Raw genomic sequence first — 18640 nt, forward strand, 5'->3', positions numbered from 1 at the left:
ACTGCTGAGACAACAGAAAGGTGAGAAGCTCTGTTCAGGGCTTTGCTTTCTTAGACAGAAGCAACCAAAGATGTCTTCAGTTTACCAAGATGCCAAACTTTGCTGCCAACCTTGTCATCACCAAGTACTGAAAGCAGCAGAACCACAGCGCTGTCACTGACAGAGAAAGGTCACTGAGCCTAACTCTAGAGAAAAAAATTAAAGCAGATGCATCTGGCAGGGTTTAGTCTTCTACAGATCCCTGAGGTTTCCCATTCTGCCAAATTTCATGAGAAAATGAAGGGACTTGGAGGCTTTCTGTGGTGTGTAGGAGACAGCTGGGGCTATGAATGCTTTAATGCTGCCAAGGCAACAAGATTGCTTAGTGCCAGAACCTTCATGCCCAAAGCCAAAGCCTGTAAGGTGCCCATGGTGTAGAAAGCCCAAAGGAAAAATCTGCAATGCTTGCAGACAAGTGAAGACACCAAATTAAAACTACCAAATTGGGATTTTGAGGCTTCCTCCTTCAAGAAAAAATCTAGTCAGTAAAGTTCTTTATACAAAGCTTTCCTGTCACATTTTTTAAATGGTCTGGATGATGGGGCAGGGTTACCCTCAGCAAGTTTGATAATAGAAAACAGGGAGGAGCAGCCAATGCAGCAGAGAGCCACGCTGCCGTCCAGAGGGAGCTCAGGCACCTGGAGAAATAGGCTGACAGGAACTCCATCAGGGAATGTGCAAAATCCTGCACTTGTGGAAGAATAGAAAAGCCTCCATGCAGCAGGACATGCTGGAGACCAACGAGCCAGAGAGCAGCTTCCAGAAAAGGATCTGGACACCAGGCTGGACATGAGGCAACACACAGTCGCCTATGAAGAAAAGCTGAGAGAGTTGGGACAGTTTAACCTGGAGAACATCCCCATCCCTAAAGATATCCAAAAGCCATGTGGACCCAGTCCTGGGAAATCTGCTCTAGATGATCCAACTTGAGCAGGAGGGGTTGGACAAAAAAACCTCCTGAGGTGCCTTCAAACCTCAACCATTCTTTGTTTCTGTATCTCCTTCAAAGTGCTGGAAATAACGTGTGTTATGAATAAGCCCACGTTGAATACATGTGTAACCTCCTTTCTATTACCTGGAAAAGGCATCACAGAAACAGGAAACCACCACAGCAAGTGTGTGTGTGTGTGTAGACACACATATGGATACATATATAGATATATAAATATAAAACCTTATGTAAGATAAAATACTGGAGGAGCGTGTAAGACAGTAAATACAAATGAGGAACATTTAAAACCTGACTTGCTTGTGACTATTTCACTTCACACAGCATGTAAATTTACACATTTCCTACTTCCTAACATTATCCAGAGCCATGGTTTTCATTTTCCTCAGATATGGACAGATTTTGATAATTTATAAAATTGGCCAGCAAGCCAATGCCAATTTTAGTATATACATGATTTAGACCTGCTTTTAGTTCAATTGACATTTTGCCTATTTAAAACACCAAAAGCTGGCCACTGAGGAAAAAGCACTCACTTTTAACAGGATCATGGAAATATTAGCAACAGCAGTCCATAAATCACTAAACATGATTTTTAGATTCTCAGAGAATGAACAGCTAGTGTGTCATATAGAATGGAGATTTGATGGGGAAGGAATGTGTTTTTCTGGGAACAATTATTTTGCTTCACAAAAATGAGTCCTCTTATAAAGGGCATTCCAATTCCAACATAAGCATGGTTTTTAGTGTTCCAGTTAATAATACAGTAAGGCAAATATAAGAAAATTCATTCTCAGGCATGTAAGTGAGTAACAGCACCTTTACCAAATGAAAACAGAAAAAGACTGACCCCACAAAATTTCACCTTAGTGCTGCTAAAGGTACTGATACCTTCATGCTACAAATCTCAAGGGGAAATAAGGGAGACATGCAGTTCTAATGTCACACTCCCAGACCATGTCCTTGTCCTCCACTCAAAGACTGAGAAAAGAAAGAGGGAAAAGAGTCATGACAGAGCTGAGTGGGGACTGAAACTGCCTACTCTAACAACACCAAGAGTGATTTAACACAGCAGAAATACTCTGCTGTATAAAGGAAAACTAATGCAGCACGACATAGGTCAGTATTTTGTTTCTGACAAGCTTTTATCCAAATCAGGCCATAGTAACTTGCAGTCACTATCACTTAATAGTGAATAGTGACTGAAAAATGGTTCAGGAGCCCTCTGCAAACTAGAACTAAGTCAAGTTTTCCAAAACTCTTCTGAAGCCACCATGTCAAGAAATGGATTGTGAAGATGAAAGGTGTGCACACAAACACAAGTCACTGCCTTGTCACAACAGCTCAGACACCAACTGCTCTGTATCTAGCAAAGGAGGTACAGCTGGTTTATTTGAGCCTTTAGATATTAAAAGTTGGCTAAATCATCCTCACTCACAATTCATCATCTTAAGAGATGGGGCCTTTTTTCAGGTAACTTAATTCTTTGCCAAAATCTTCTGAGGGTGTCAAAATCCCACACAGCCAGTAGTTTCCCATTCGTGATTTCTCCACGTTACTCTCAAGTCACTCATTTTCCTGTTCCAGTTTATACTGACTACACATCCCTGAATAGCCCTCTCAAGCAAGGGTGGCTGATGAATATTGCCCAAACACTACAATCTTTTACACATCTATGTAATTTCTGATACTATGACTACTGCAACCCCACCTTGAAGTACATGAAACTGAAGAATTGAATTTTTTACTGCATGTTTTGATGTGTTATACAAACTTTTGTTTACAACACTTGCCCAACTTTGGCTTTACAGCATCCTGTTTAATGTTGGAGTAACATGTCCACTAAAGCTCCTTTGCTACAGGTTTTTGTTTCAGTCTAGGTTCAGTTTTGCTACTATCAGCATTTTGAAAAATATTTTTTATGAAGCTGCAGCTGAAACAGGAGATGGGAATGATCACGTGGATGTCCTCTGCCATCTGCAGAGAATTTAGTTGGATTCTTTTCCCCTCTTTATGAATAACAGTTCAATTTGTTTGGTAAATATAATGCAAAATTTCCAAGGGTAACGTGTAAAAACCTGCAGGTCAGCACAGATTTTTACAGCTTCTAAATTTGTGTGCAGCCTGGTCGGCCAAAACATGCCCAAGGACAGAGCAAGGTTAAGGCTGCCATGGAAAGGGAATCTTAAACATCATCAGAGTAATGCAAACCTCGTGTGTGGCAGTAACTGGAGATGGAGCTTTGGGCAGGCAGAGCTCAGCAGTGGGGCCAGCACAGGCAACAAGCACACAGGGTATGTCATCCTGCAGCATTTCAGGAGATTATTGAGGTAATAACAACAGGAGACAAATACCCCTCATTTCTTATAACCATCCAGGGCAACACATCTTTGTTACCATTTCCCACTAATACTGTTTTATGGGTTTTTAACACAGTTTACAATGAAAATGTTATAGAAAGAAATGTGACTATCAAAAAAAATATTAGAAAAGGTTCTCCATCACAAGTTTCATTCAGGGAAAGAGACCCCACTGTTTAAGTTTTACAGGTACTGAAAATCTCATACAAAGTGAAAATATATGGAAAACAAAGTGAAAGAAACACAAAGTAATTTGACAGCTGGACTGTGGTTCTGCTCTCTCTTTGCCAGGTTTGACCATTAAAGCTCAATCTCTTTCTCTTCCCTGCTGTCTCCAAATGAATTTTCAACTCCATTCTGTTCTGTGGCACAGTTTCAACACGGGATAAGGAATGCTGCCCAACCAAACCAGCTTAAAGCCTGGTGATGGCAACACTTCCCTGGGCATGGGAGATGAGGCTTTGGATTTCCTCAGGTTGTACATGCTACTGACTCTCAATTTTCTCAGTGTTAGATGACTGTTCTCATATCATAGTTTTAAATGAGTGTGGGCTCTCATCACGGTCAAACCTCAACAAAAAAAACCCCAAAACCAATAGAGACTCTGTTTGTGAAAATAAAAGGATGTCAGTGCACATCTCCATGGTAGAAGCTGCAGAAACTCAGTGTACATGAGCTTGGCAGGACCATTAAATCCTTTTGTGGAAATTTGAAATCTACATCCAAACTGATTAGGCCAAGTTCATACAAAGTTCCAGGTAAGCAAGGATGGAAAAGGAGAGTGCTGACTCCCAGCTGCCACAAGGGAATTTCCTCAGTAGCCAGAGTGACCTGACCCTTCAGGTAAGAATCTACCCATAGTCTACCTTCCACTGATGTCAGATTACAACCAAGGAGTGGCTTACCTTGAGCAATAATGCCATGTTTTCACTCAAATCACATTTCAAGGAAAGAAGACTAATGAACAATTAACATCCAAGTGCTAGTCACATTACCAAGCCATCTGCTTCCCATTTTTACACTCCTAGCAACATCACATCATGAGGTTTGGATGAGACCATCCACTGTGCACGAGGCACACGTAACTGCTTTGAATTTGAATTTTGAAATTGGACTTTCAAATGTTGTTATACCCTTCTCTAGTTTTTCTCCTAAAAATTTTGCTGGTATTGACCAACAGCAAGCAGTGAATCAGATGTCCTTCTGGGCTCATGAATGACTTAGAAAACCAAGTGCATTTGTTCAAATTGTACCAGCAAATCCTTTCTTCACATGTGATACAGAATTTTACAAGCTTTGGTTTGTACCTGGTACTTCCCACACTTACCTCAATGCTGTTCTTGTGCAAAGACAGCTTCTTCAGTGGCTGTTAAGCCATCAGTGCTAGCAATCAGATATTCTCTGATTTCCAGATAAAGATATTTCTAACAGTTCATGTTACTTCTGGACTGCTCATGTTTGTTTGTGAACCAGCAGAGCAGATGAGCTCTGACTGAGGCACACACAAAGTTTAGGAGTCAGGCGTTGTCTCCATGCTCTGGGATGAGCCTTCCCAAGGAAGCAGCGTGCACTGAGAGCTGCAGGTATGGGGTGGAGAGGAACTGCTCAGGGTACAGTCCCAGCCCATGTGGCCTGTGTGCTTCATAAAAAATTTTACATCATTTCATTATTATGACTCACTAGTGACAATTTCTTCTTTCTTTTTTTTTATTTTAATGGTATACGTAAATTTCTCAAAACATATGGAAAAGGATGTTTTTCTTGAAATAAATTAACTTCATTGAAGAATTCCTCCTACCACATAGGAATAAATATCTTTAGAAAGTCATTCTTTGCCATTTTCTGTCCAATACTTTGGAGAAAGATTTTGAGTATTTTTATGCCTGTTCTTAGTAACGATCATCATTCTGCCAACAGGACACCTAACCTGCCTGGAGATCTAACTGTAGAAAAAAATGCATAAAGACTCTTCATTTTCAAGTGGAAATAAAGGAAATATGAATATTTTTGCCTCTAATATTTCTAAAGCCAATGACATGCTTTTCACTATGTATTTCCCTCTTCAGTCATCAAAAGTCTCAGGCATTATGTAAGCTGCACTTGTATTCCTTGTTGCACAACCAACTGAACAAGCCCATCATGGTTATAGATCAGGACTGACACGATTAGAAAGCAATCACAAAGCAACAATGCCCATCTGACATGTTGCAACCACACAACAGAATCTATCAAAATTCCCTGTGGTACTACCAAGGCATATTTATTATCCTACCAATCTTCAGGATCCTGTTCTCCTCAGTTTCTGATGACCAACCAAAAGTCTCTGTTGATAAACCTATGAATGATAAATCAATGTTCCAGGGTACTTAAGAAGGCTCATTTTGAATTTAAAGCTAAATTTCCAGTAATACTGGCTAAGTAAATCTAAGCTACCTGAGAACTCCCTAGTTTTCCACTGATTTATTAATATGAAAACTTTAGATGTGACAGGAGCTACACTGAACTGGACTAACATTCACCTTTCAAACTGCCAACCTTCAGGTTGGGGATTAAGTAATGATGAGGATTAAGCTGTAAAGAGCAGGATTCAGTGGATTTCACATACCTGTCATCAGTGTAACAGGACATCATCCAGCACTAAGAAGTTCTCAAGGCACAAAAAAGTTTAATAAAGTCCTGTTCTTCCCAATTCTGAAACAGGATTCCTATCCTCACATGAGAGGTTTAAAGATAATAATTTCACTGTTAATTTGTCTCTAATGCAACAGCAACCAAAGGTGAACTCGAAAACTGGGCATTAAGCATCCCCTTGATTCTGGAACAATGATGATAAAGCTAGAAAAAGGTGTAAAACTAGTCAAGTACCTAACACTAAAACCAACCCATTGCACCTCCAGCAAAAACTGCAGGGGTGCAGATATCGCGTGTGCCTGCTGCCATCTCCTGGTCGTTCAGAGGTAAAACCGTCACTAATATTAACTCTTTTTCCTTTAGAAAAATGTCAGGTCTTCGAAGGAACGCCTTCCCCAAAACCGGAAAAAGACACCACTTTATGTTCTACAAAAAGAGATTTCCAAAGTCTCAAAATCAGCAAGAATTTATTTCACTGTACAAGGCAGCCACAACCTGGACACAGCTACTTTCAGGCTAAATAGAGTTCTAACATTGGATTAAGTAAAGAAACATCAAAGCTCTCTCATAAAAGAAAGAAGTGCTTACCTGACTTATTCTAATTTCAAAATACATTCAGCAAATTAACTGGAAAAATTGCCACGTGGCATTCAAAACCAAAGGAAGTCCCTTTGGAAAATCTACTCATCACATTAAAAGTTACAGTGCAGATTATGGGCTCATACTGACTCATTTTAATATCCATTTCTTCTCATGAATACTTAAAGTTCAAGACAATCTTTCACCCCTTTGGTGAAGGGCACAGCATTGATATTTGTAATAATATTCCATGTTTTATGTTTTAAAAATAGGATTGGCCAACTTGAAAAGATTTTATTTTCACAGCTGACAAGAGGCACCTGTACTTACCCTGCAAACTTTGCTGCTACTTTCATTTGTTGAAACTTTCATTTCATAAGCTGTTTTGCTATTCTGGAGAGAAGAGACCTGTGCACATCCTCCTGAAGGTTACAAGATAAATAAATAATGGGAATGAACTCCACAATGGATTATGCCTCCTAGTGTGCTGGATGACTATGGGAATGTGACCTGACTTGCCTTAAAAAAAAAAAAAAATGAAGGCCTACCAATGATTTGGATTCCCCATGGTTCAGTGACAATTGCCATGGGGAAACAATCACTGAATGTTGCAGAAAAGCCAAGCTAAACACAGAACATTTCCTTTCACAGAAGGAGAATCAAAAAAACCATGTCACAACATCAAGCTGTAATTGAGAAACTGAACAGTGACTGAAGAGTTGTAAGAGACTCAAATTAAATCCAACCGGGATTTCACATTCCTTATGAAAATGAAGGTTTTATCATGAGATAATTAAAGCAAGGATAGCCAACTCCTGGTGTGCCAGCAGTAAAACCTAGCCTGTCCTTCTGGTTGGTGAGAGTCCCTTGGAGCAGGTCAGGAAGCAGCCAGTCCCACACGAGCCCCTCACCCTCAGCAGCATCCCTGCAGGGCTGCAGGTCCCTCCTCCTGCTGGGCACCCCCTGAGCACCAACTGCAGGCACTGCCATGGAGCATGGCCAGGAACACAAAGAAGGACTTGTGTGCATGTCCCATCACACCTGGCTGGGCCATGTCACACAGCAGCTGCAGCTCACTGACACCACAGAACAAACAACAATTTCCCAAAGCTTGGCCAAACTGCACAAAATGCAAAGGTGTTGGAGAAGGGAGCACACCAGGGCAGAACCTGGTGCCAATCATGGCGCAGCACCAGAGAGAGAAAAGTGACCCAAAACTCTGAAATGCCAGGTGCAGGAAGCTCAGAGTTCTACGAGAGGTCACAACCACTCTCAGTGCCTGCCAGGTGAATCTTGGCAGCAGCAATGAAGAAGCAATTAAGTCTGCTGCTGATAAGCATATGCACCTGTGTGTGTGCAAGCCATCCAAACTGAAACACAGGGACGTCAACTTGCTAAACAAGAAACACCTGGATTCCTTTCTTCTGTCTGGTAAAACAGCTACAGGAGAAATATCTTAAATATTAACCAAAAGCTCTACTATTCTTGCCTGGTCTCATGCTTTCAAGTTATTCTATTTATCACAAGAATGAGCAGCTCTCCAAAAGCAAAATGGACAAGAAGCTAAGTGTAGGAAAAAAACCCAGAGGGCTGTAACCATTTTGGGATAGATAAATAAAAGCACTGTAGTACATAAGATTTTAAGCAAAATAGCTGATATTCACAGCAATCCAAGTTCTAAAAGTTAAGCTTTTAGTATATTTCCAAGGTTGTAAAAATGCTTCCATTATTACAACCTTGGAAATATACCACTCTTACTCAGAAAATATTTTATTCAGAAGAATTATGTATAACACAATCACTAGTGAACAAGATCCAAAATAAATTTCCCATGGTTAAATTAAATTATTCAGACCCTTGCAGAACTTCAGGACTATACCATTTGTTTTAATCACAGCAGCCTGACCCCTGAGGAAAACCATGCTTCCTCTTGGATCCAAACTGGAACCAAGAGAAAGCCTAAGCTCTTGTGAAAATGTGTTTTATTACAATAAAATAAGCAATCACGCCATCAGTTCACTCTCTTAGCATTTGGCCCACTGTACTGTGTAATGACCATGTGGTTTTTATCCTCAGTATAAATACTTCTGGTTTGAATGCAACTTCATTTTAAGACTGTTCATTTTGTTTCTTTCAAGGGCAATATGGGTATCTAACACAAGTATGCCTCAGATGATGCTTTGGAAAAATCACATTTAGGGAATAATTTCATTTGCAGCTATGCTGTGCCCAGCAAAGCCATTAATTTTCATTTTCTTGCCTATAATTGATTTTATAACCTAACTAGCTGGCCACCTTGTTACTATCCCAACAAATCCTAACTTCTCCACTTCCTATTATTAACATAGTTCAACATTTCCTTGGCTTGCTCAGCCTCTCTTACCTGCTAACCTCTGCCACAGCTCCCTCCAGGTGATGGCCACTGCCGGCTGCCACATCTTCCTTGGTCACCCTGTAGTAACAGGACTGAAGTTGTTCGACCAAGTAGCAAATTCCCTCCACCAAGGCAGACCAATAACCCAAATGCTTCTTAACCCTTTTTTAAAAATTATTTCTGGAATTATTACGGATTGAAAGAAAAATTGTTTATCCTACTTTCCCACGTTCACCCCGCCTGCTTCTTCAGAGTGCTTGCAGAAAAGTATTTTTTATTTAAAACAGCAACTGCTTGACTTACACCATGAAAGCCACCAATAAATAATAAATTAAGGATTTGTTCAATTCATAACTGGAAAGTACCATTTTTAGGCTCGTAAAGTCGAATAATCTTGGAAACGCTGAAACGCAGCTTCGCACAGCATTCCCGTGGCAGAGCAGCTCACTCGCTCCGTCCCCGCTCCACGCTCCCCTCAGCCCCGCCCACACACGCAACGGCACGGGCAGCGGTCGGGCAGTTTAACATGGCGGAAAAACCCCTTCTTTCCCGCCAGGCAGCCACGGAAGCCCGCAGGCTGCCGCCCGTTTTTCACGGGCAAGGGGCCCAGGGAACGGCAATTCCCGGAGGGAAGGCCGCTGGTGTCGCCTGAGGCGGTGCGCGCCCCCCTCAGCGGCGCTGCGCGCGCGGGAAGGGGCGGGGCCGGGCGGGGGCGGGGCCGGATTCGAACCGGGCGGCGGGGAAGCGGCGGCCATGGCGGCGCAGCAGCAGCTCGGCCGGGAGCACCAGGGCATCACCCTGCGCGGCAGCGCCGAGCTCGTCGCCGAGTTCTTCTGTGAGGGGGCCGCGGGGACAGCTCTGCGAGAGAGGGAGGGAGAGAAGGAGGGTGGGAGGGGAGGTGAGGGGGTGGGAGGCCGTGTCTTGCGGAGCGACATGGCCGCCGGCTGGGGCCCGGGGTGGGTGCGGTACACATCCCTTTCCCTCTCCGTCTAAATCGTGCAGCCTATGGAATCAACAGCATCCTGTACCAGCGAGGCATCTACCCCCCCGAGACCTTCACCCGCGTGCAGAAGTACGGGCTCACCCTGCTGGTCACCACGGACCCCGAGCTGGCCAACTACCTCAACAACGTGACCGAGCAGATGAAAGGTGCGGGCCGGCGGCCGGGCCCTCCCTGCGGTGTCCCCGCCGCCGCTTCTCGCCCCTAAGCGCTGCCCTGGCTTCTTGCAGAGTGGCTGTACAAGTGCATCGTGCAGCGCCTGGTGGTGGTCATCTCCAGCATCGACAACAGCGAGGTCCTGGAGCGGTGGCAGTTTGACATCGAGTGTGACAAAACTGCAAAGGATGACAAGTGAGTACCGGGGCAGGCACAGGATCAATGCCATGGACTTGTGCCTTCAAACCTTTCTCAGTGCTCTACCCTCTGCAAACCAGTCATTATATAACTGAACACACAAACAACAATAAAGGCAGAGCAGCTATCGCTTAACTTTTTCTAAAGTGTCACTACTACTCTAAAAATACTGTAGCAAACTACCAGAGCTTAACAAAGAGAACTGTATTTAGAGGAAACTGTCAGCACAGTAGAAGTTTCAAACTTCTCTTACCAGAGTTTTCTTATTTTTCCAGTGGACCACGGGAGAAATCTCAGAAGGCAATTCAGGATGAAATTCGCTCTGTCATCAGACAAATAACTGCCACAGTAACCTTCCTGCCACTCTTGGAATCTGCCTGTGAGTATCCCAAACTGCACTAAAGAAATAAAATGCTTTTGAAAAACCTCAGTAACTTTCCAACTTTAGAAAATATTTTCTGATTTTCTGAGGCTCTTTGACTATTACACATCGTGTACCATCAGGTTTGTGAGACAGTACGTTGTTAGACTGAGATCAGGACAGAACTCTGGGTGGCTTAATGAACTTGAGGAAATTAAATATGTACGCCCTGAGGAATACAAGTTTTCATGAATAATTTGTTCCTGTGAAGTGTTATACAGAGCTCATTTCCACAGCATTTTAACACACTTTAAAAAAATTTACAACACAATTTAGTTTTTGAGAAAACTATAACAGCCTCATATGAATATCTTATTTTAACGATTTTTTTTTTTTTTCACATAACTAGTATCAGGGTAACTTCTGAAAAGCTTGGTCCTTGTCTCAAGTTCTAGAAGATGTACTTCAAACCTGCCATCTCCTTATGGTGAATTTGTTCTCCCTTGCCCCCAGGTGCCTTTGACTTGCTGATCTACACGGATAAAGATCTGGCAGTGCCCGCAAAGTGGGAAGAGTCAGGCCCACAGTTCATAGCCAATTCAGAGGAGGTTCGGCTGCGCTCCTTCACCACCACAATCCACAAAGTCAACACCACGGTGGCTTACAAGAAGGATTCTGTTCCCTAAGATGCAGGGGCAAGTTTTGTCCTGTCACCTTGTATAGTTCCTGTTCATCATGCAGCTAAGCTATGAGCACACCATTACTGTCCTCCTGATAAAGCATGACACAAAGACAACATGCCTGTCTGTGAAAATGTGACACTAGACTAAGTTGGCATCATTTCTAAAGAAATTTTAAGGTCATAGTCAATTTGTACTTAACTGTATGAGATAATCCAATAGTGTGTTAAAACCACTGCCTCTACTAGAAAAACTGCCTAAATTTGGGATTAGCTGCTAGAATTGTGTTCAGATCCTGTAACTTTGTATTTTAAAAATATTTTTAAACTACACTCTGTTAGCAGTTTTAAATTCTCTGCAGCAACTAAAATAATCTCACTCCTAGTGTGCCAGTTTTCATGTTAGAAGCCTGGGCTGTTTTATTACCAGAAATAACCCAAAGATGAATCATCCAAACAATTCTTGTACTGCTCTACAATGGAAGCAGCTGTTTATCAGGAAAGCTTTAAAGACATGAAACCTTCTATCTTAATGACCACTGGGCTCTAGTTCTGGGGACAAAGTTGTTCTGTGTACGTCTGTAGTGTCTGTCTAGCGTTTTCTATGTTTCTATTCTTGTTTTACAGAATAAAGCTTCTAGTTTTATAGTGTTCTCTAATTCAGAATCTGCAGTCCTTTGTATTTCAGATGGTTTTATGAATGCTACATCATGAAACAGTTTATAACTGCCACCCAAGTAACATCCAAAAGGCATCCTTCTTGTCCTGTTACTTAACTGTTTCCTTCCTGAGTATCCAAGTGGTGTGGAGTCCACAGGAAATCCATTCATGGATTAACAGTTTGCCCCCACCTAAGTCTTCAAATAACAGTTTAAACAGTCACAGTGAACTCATGACAGTGCCTTCTGTATTTGTTGAACATCACTGGACTCTTCATGTGTCCTTACCCATTTCTGTAGTGGAAGAAATTAGGGATTTAAATATCTGGAACTTTCAGACTCTTCCATGGTTTTCTTCACTTGCTTCACTAAATTCATTCCAGCCAGAGTGTTTGACTGGTTTTTCCACTCTTTTACAGTGATGTAGGACCTTCTGTTATATTATTATAATTTCAGAAGTTTATTTTAAAAACATCGATTACATATACCTCACCCCATGACTGTATTACAACCTTTTCAGGCTTTCCTATTTCCAGGAAATAATTCCCCCCAACAGTTCCAATCCAGCAGATGTTTAAAAGAGAAAAAAAAAATAAAAAAAGTCTTGCCCAAAAAAGGGCTCTTAAAATCAGGAACACAAACCCCTTAATTTTTTAAAAATAAATACAATCTAGGTACTTAAAAAGTGACATTATTCACTGCTAGGGCTTGTGCTGCAGTAACAGAAGAATACCTTGGTGTTTTCTTTTACCTGTCAGCACAATTGTGACTCCACTACCCCTTCACCCCCAGAAGCAGGTGCACATCAAAGAGTGAAGTCCGCAGTAGTGAGCATAAAACCACTTATTTTACAGAGATGCAAAAGTGAAATTGCTCCAAGAAGCTCATTCTTGTACCAAACAGAATTTATCTTCTTCTTTAAGAGGGGCCAGCCCAAAGTCCAGCTCCATCATCATCATCATCTTTGTGTTTCTTCTTTTATAGAGGCACCAGTCAAGAGAAGTTGCATACAGATCACTCCACGTAGATAATGTCCATGAAAGGACCATGTGAAAAGGAACAGGTCATAGATCCTGAAGTTTTCACAAAAACCCTGCAGAACAGGGAAGAAAATAAACAAGAAAGTAATATTATCTCCCAGGAACCAAGCCTTCATGGAGGTGTCCACCAGCATGTGCTGATTCCTAATGGGACCCACACTCTTGATTACTTGCCCCTACTCTGAGGTCACTTTTGCAGAGTGACCATCAGAAGCAAGGGAGCACCCCTTTGATCTTCAATGGCAGCTGGTTGTCCTTAGGACAGGGAATGCAGGGTGAGCCTCAGAAGCAGCCCAGCAGGCACTGCTCACCTGACTAGTTGAGCTGACGGATGAGCTGGTTGATGGCATCCCCTCTGAAGCCAGGCTTGCCCATCTCCTTGAGGAAACCCACTCTGTTCCGCGACGCGTGCCGAGCCACCGACAGATGGAACGGCCACAGGAAGCTGGTCACTCTCCTGAAATACTTCCCAGTGGAATAGATTTCATGAATAAGGTCTTCCAGGCAAATGATACCACAGCCCCCTGCATAAGAAAAAAAAAAAAAGAAGAGATGTCCAGCTGTATCATCTTTCCCCACACTGACTCCAGAATTGCCAGACCTCCAGTTTGGCAAGATTTTGTCTCACCCTTTCAGGTCAGACTGTAAACTCTCAACACCTAACTCTTTTCTCCTTAGTTTCCTCACCCTCTTCCTCACCTAAATGTTCCTCTATCAGCATGTTGTCTGTCAGAGGTACCCTCTTTTTCTTGATCTTGGCTTGGCCTCGTTTCAGGATGAGCTCTCGTACAGACTTCAGGTTAGGCTGTCTGTACAGGAACAAAAATCAGATTCTGTAACAGAGACACAGGATGAAGAGGGAAGCCATCCCACTTCTTTGTGCAGAGGTGGTAAAGTAACAAAGTCATGTCAAGAACAATGAGAACAGAGAAAATAACAAGTTTTAGACATAAAGCTGATTAAGTTGTGACCATTACTGGAGAAGTAAAGAATCTGTGATAGCAACTGGAGAACCCAATGACCCCCAAGTCAGGGGAGGGGTACATACCCCCACGCCACGTAAGGCTCCACAATCCGCAGCATCTTCAGCGACAGCGGGCTCAGCTTCACAAACACACCGGTGTAGTTCTTCTTCAGCCGCAGCAGCTCAATCACTCTTCTCACCCTCTTGGTCACCCCCTTAATGCTGAGCAAAACAGAACTTCTGAGTAAACACATTTCTCTAAAGGCCTCACATCACCTGCAAGGTGATGTCTGGGCTGATCCCACTGCCTTGGTGTGGAAATGACACAACAAAGGGCAGCAATAAGGGAAGGCTCTCACTCCACAATCCTCACGACGAAGGCCAGCTTGCTCTCCTGAGGCGCTGCTGCCGGCCCAGGCCTCTGCTCCATGCGCCTCAGGCGGGTGTCATCCCGCCGTTTGCGCCATGAATCCCGAACAAACGTCTCCAGGCGCCTGAACTGGATCTGCTTCCCCTTCTGCTGCTGCAGACAAAAGGAAAACAAAGTGAGGTTTACATCTCAAAGGCCAAACGAAATGCAGAAGTAGTGAACAATGTCCTTACAGCTTTGGAAGCAATAAGACAATAAATTTGATTACCTAAGCCCAAGGGAGGCAGAACTGAGGGACAACGCACAACTGTTATTTATGAACAGTGAACAAAGAGTTTTTCCCCAGGAAAAATATAAATTAGGGAAAAGACCAGGGAAGATTTCTAGGCATAGCTACACACACAGCTCAGCAATGACTGGAAAAGCCAGAAACAACATGTGGGCAAAACAGATGCTACAGCAATACCCCAGTGTGACTCAAAATTACCTTTCAAGAGATAGTAACTGCATTTAAAGTCAGTTTCTATACTGACACACATGCAAGAAAAACTTCAAACATTCAAGTAACTATTAAATATTGCTGATTTAAACAGAACATCTGGCTCACCTGATAAAAAGTCTTTTCATTATTACTAGGAAATGGAAAGCTCGTTTTTAGAATTAAACAGATGTTTAAATGTCTCTCTTTAGCTTAGGAATGAGTACATCCACCAACACTTATAGTGTTTTCTCATATGAACAGGACTTGAAAATGCACAGCATTACACAGTTATATTTAGGATACTGCACTGGTTAAACGAGCAGACCACTTTACAGTAAAGAATTTAATGTTGTGTGTCTTCTGTTCTATTTCACCTCACACATCACCCATTAAATTCATTTGAATTTTCAAAACAGACAGACCTAATAAAAGTCTCATCACTAAGATTCTTTTTGCAATGACAATCTTAAGGAGTGGCAATTTAATATTACTGCTTATGCTCCCACCTTGGAAATACAGCAAGTTACTGATGCTCTTAAAATGTAAACATGGTATCAAATAAAAACGGCAGGAGTTTTGCACACAATCCCACAAGATTCACTGGGAAAGCTTTAAGACAGACACCTACTGTATTAGCTGGGGTACATCAGAACAGGCCTGAGATTGGGAATTAGAAAGGTCTGCTGTGCTCTGCCAGTCTGGAAATGGCACAGTGTGCACAGGATGTGTGTGCACTAGGACATGTGCGACCCCTCAGGCAGAAAAGGCTTCACCATGACCTATGCTGCTCTAACAGAGAAATAAATCTAAAGGCACCCTCAGAAAAGCACGGCTTCCATGCAGAGTTTCAACACAAAGGTGGTTTCAGTAAGCGAAATCCCAGGGCAGCAGAGACAACTCAGTAGCGCTGCAGTTTCCCACACGTGGCTGCAAACACCTGAGCACCACTGATCCAACAGGAACAACTCACAGTCTTGCACTGATTTGTTTCGGTGTAATAACCTGTACAATTCTGTCCTCTTTACAAGGCTCAAAGACTCACGGAGAAGAGGTTGAAGGACTCAAGCCCCCCTCGGAACTCCGAAGACGATCCCTGCCCACCCGCGGTGCTCGGACACCCCCTCTCAGGGGCCCGACCACTCGGACGGAACTGTGACTCCCTGCGGAGGAGGACGAGCTGGGGCTGCAGGCCCAGGCTCTGTCGGGACCCTCCGTACCTTGCGTTTGTTGAGCAGCGCCTGCTTGGCCTGCGTGGCCTTGATGGCCAGGTACGCCTTCCTCTTCTTCAGCAAGTTCTCCGGCACCAGCGGGATCCGCCGCCTCGGCCTGCGGGCGGGACAACCCGGTTACAACCCGATCGCATCCCGACCCCTCTCGGGCAGCCCCCGTGGCCACCCGCAGCCCGCGGATGGCGGCGGATCCCGAATGCCCTCCATTTTTCCCTCTATGCCGCACTTACTCCTCCAGCTCCGCCATTTTGCCGGGTCAGCTCTGCGCATGCGCGGGGCCGGGGCGGGGCCATGGCCGCTCTCCCTCAGGCGCCGCTGGCCCGCGCGGGGATGGCGGAGCCCCGGGAAGTGCCGGACCCGGAGGGACGGGACGCGGTGCTGGCCGGCCCTGCACTCGCCCAGGGGCATCCACAGCCGGCGAGCCCGGGACAGGAGCGGCCGCGGGGACACGCGGTGTGACAGCCGCATCACCCGCAGGGGGGTGCCAGAGCCTCACGCTCAGCCGGTGGTGCTGGGGCTGTGCTCCTGGTGCGGGATGGAGGAGCGATGTGTGACTTCTACGCTCTAAAATAATTCTCATTTCCATTGACCGCGGTGTCCTCTCACCGGCGGGGAGCTCCAGCCCTGCCGGGAGGTTCGGTGGTGCCGGGGTTCCGCTGCTCGCCTCGGCGGTGCTGCAAACCTTTACAACACTCCAGATCAGCCACTTCTGTTTTGACACCTAAAACGTCAAAATCTGCATTTAGGAACTCGATCCCAAATGCCAGGAAGATCAAGCCGTCGGTGAGCAAACCCTGCTGTCGTATCCATTTTTTGGATACGAGAGTTAAAATAAACAAGCTTATCAAACAGATAATCTGAGATTTTCCCCATAAGTACACAAATTTCACCTTATAAAAAGAGCTGCAATCCTTGGTAACTCACAACAGAGCAAGTTGTAAGTTACCAGGGATTTAAATTTACAGATGAACATTTAAATGTACGGATGAACGTGCTTTGTTTGACAGGAGGGAAATGTAGACAGGCTCTGGGGTATTCCATCATTAATGGCCAGGAAACAATAAGTCAGTAAACATTTGAAACACTGTTGCTATGAAATATCTCCCAGCACAACAGCATTCTGAGGCTGAGTTGCTAACCAGTGGTTATATAGTTTTAATGCATGGATATTCAAATGCCCCTGTTTGCAGGGATACCCAAGAAAAGGGTTCCCACTTTCCTAGACAGCAACCTGTTGTACACTGGCCTTCAGCACTCTGAGCTTCTGCACACAAAATTTTAGGGCTCCGATTCCAAAAGACAAGTCAGGAGATGAAGTGGGATGTCAGAGGTCCATGAAGCTTCTTATTTTCTCATTCCATGGGTATGAAATGCCATTAAATTTATTTCAAATACCACAAAATCTTTATTGATGCTGTGTGCAGTCTCAAAACAGCAAAAGGACTTTAAGTCCATCACTCTCATCATTGAACTATGCCCCACTCTGAAATCTGTCTGCAATAAATTCTTTACAAAAAAAGCCAAAGAAATTATATTTTGTTTATTTCACTGCTAATCTAATATTGGGAATATTTAGATAAGGAAGTGCCTTGTGATCTCAAATAATGCCTATTTTCAGACCTTTTAAGAAAAAAGTTTACACAGTTTTGAAAGATGCCCAGAAACTACTCCATACACACACTCAAACCAATAATTAATAGAGAGAAAACCTGGGTGATCCAAGATTTTCTTTCATGAAAATAACAATCATAAGGAGATAGACTAATATTTCATTAAAACATTTTGGAAAATCACTGTGGATAGAAGCATGGGCTTGTTATTTTCAAAATAAGCTTCCTTAACACAGGCATTTTTTCAGAAATCCTGCCAATTCACTGCAAAAGGAGCAATGTGGGTATAATGAAAGATGAGACTAACATAGATGTGTACCCTCAGTTTGTGGCAGCTAATATGTCAAATTGAAAAGCCTAAAACATAAAACTTGTCTTTGTGTCTCCCTAGAAAAAAAAATTAAGTGGAGCAAACCAATTCATTCTTTAGTGCCACTAATTTATCAGCATAAATGGAAAATATTCCAGTTTCAAAAGCTCAATTTTACAATAACTGTTGTAAATAAGTCCGTGGAAGAAAGTCAGGCTATTAATAAAGCCCTGGCACTACCCACAATTATTCTCTCTGGAAATTAGATCTGGAGTTTGAAGTTACAAATATTAAATTACAAAATATCTGTAATTTATATGTCAGAATGTTCTGACATAGTCTAAAAGAGTGGCAGTACCTATTTACAAGTTTCCAAAGTGAAACATTTGTAAGAATTAAAATGTAAATTGATTTTCTTTTACTTCTAATGCACTTGTAAAGGCCTGGCTAATGAACCTGAAATAGAAAAACTGTTTTTCAATTACAATAAACAGCAATGGAAATAATTTATTTTTCTGTGTTGTCTATAAGAGAGTGCACATAGTGGCTGCAATTTGAGTGTACAACAAATTTAATTGTATCTTTAAAGAAAAGTGGAGGTAAAAATAGACATCATTATATGTGGGCTCCACAGGTCTCCATGACCACTCT

General features: G+C 43.0%; 2 protein-coding genes across 2 annotated transcripts; one reads left to right on the forward strand and one right to left on the reverse strand.

Moving 5' to 3' along the window:
* The first annotated feature begins 9674 nt into the window (after window positions 1–9674).
* On the forward strand, window positions 9675–11985 carry MAD2L1 (mitotic arrest deficient 2 like 1). Its single transcript, XM_059471230.1, has 5 exons — window positions 9675–9767; window positions 9935–10081; window positions 10163–10283; window positions 10562–10665; window positions 11161–11985. Exons 1-5 carry the CDS (start codon window positions 9686–9688, stop codon window positions 11331–11333), a joined length of 627 nt encoding a protein of 208 aa, XP_059327213.1. The 5' UTR covers window positions 9675–9685; the 3' UTR covers window positions 11334–11985.
* A 431-nt stretch (window positions 11986–12416) lies between these two features.
* Window positions 12417–16655, reverse strand: RPL7L1 (ribosomal protein L7 like 1). The gene is given in 9 exon segments (XM_059471202.1): window positions 12417–13078; window positions 13337–13549; window positions 13725–13834; window positions 14074–14211; window positions 14349–14512; window positions 16058–16166; window positions 16300–16396; window positions 16399–16549; window positions 16551–16655. Coding segments are annotated over 8 exon segments (1083 nt in total). The 3' UTR covers window positions 12417–13078; window positions 13337–13340.
* Between the last annotated feature and the right edge of the window lie 1985 nt (window positions 16656–18640).

This window comes from Ammospiza nelsoni, chromosome 4 (genome assembly GCF_027579445.1).
Source record: "Ammospiza nelsoni isolate bAmmNel1 chromosome 4, bAmmNel1.pri, whole genome shotgun sequence".
Taxonomy (NCBI): Eukaryota; Metazoa; Chordata; class Aves; order Passeriformes; family Passerellidae; genus Ammospiza; species Ammospiza nelsoni.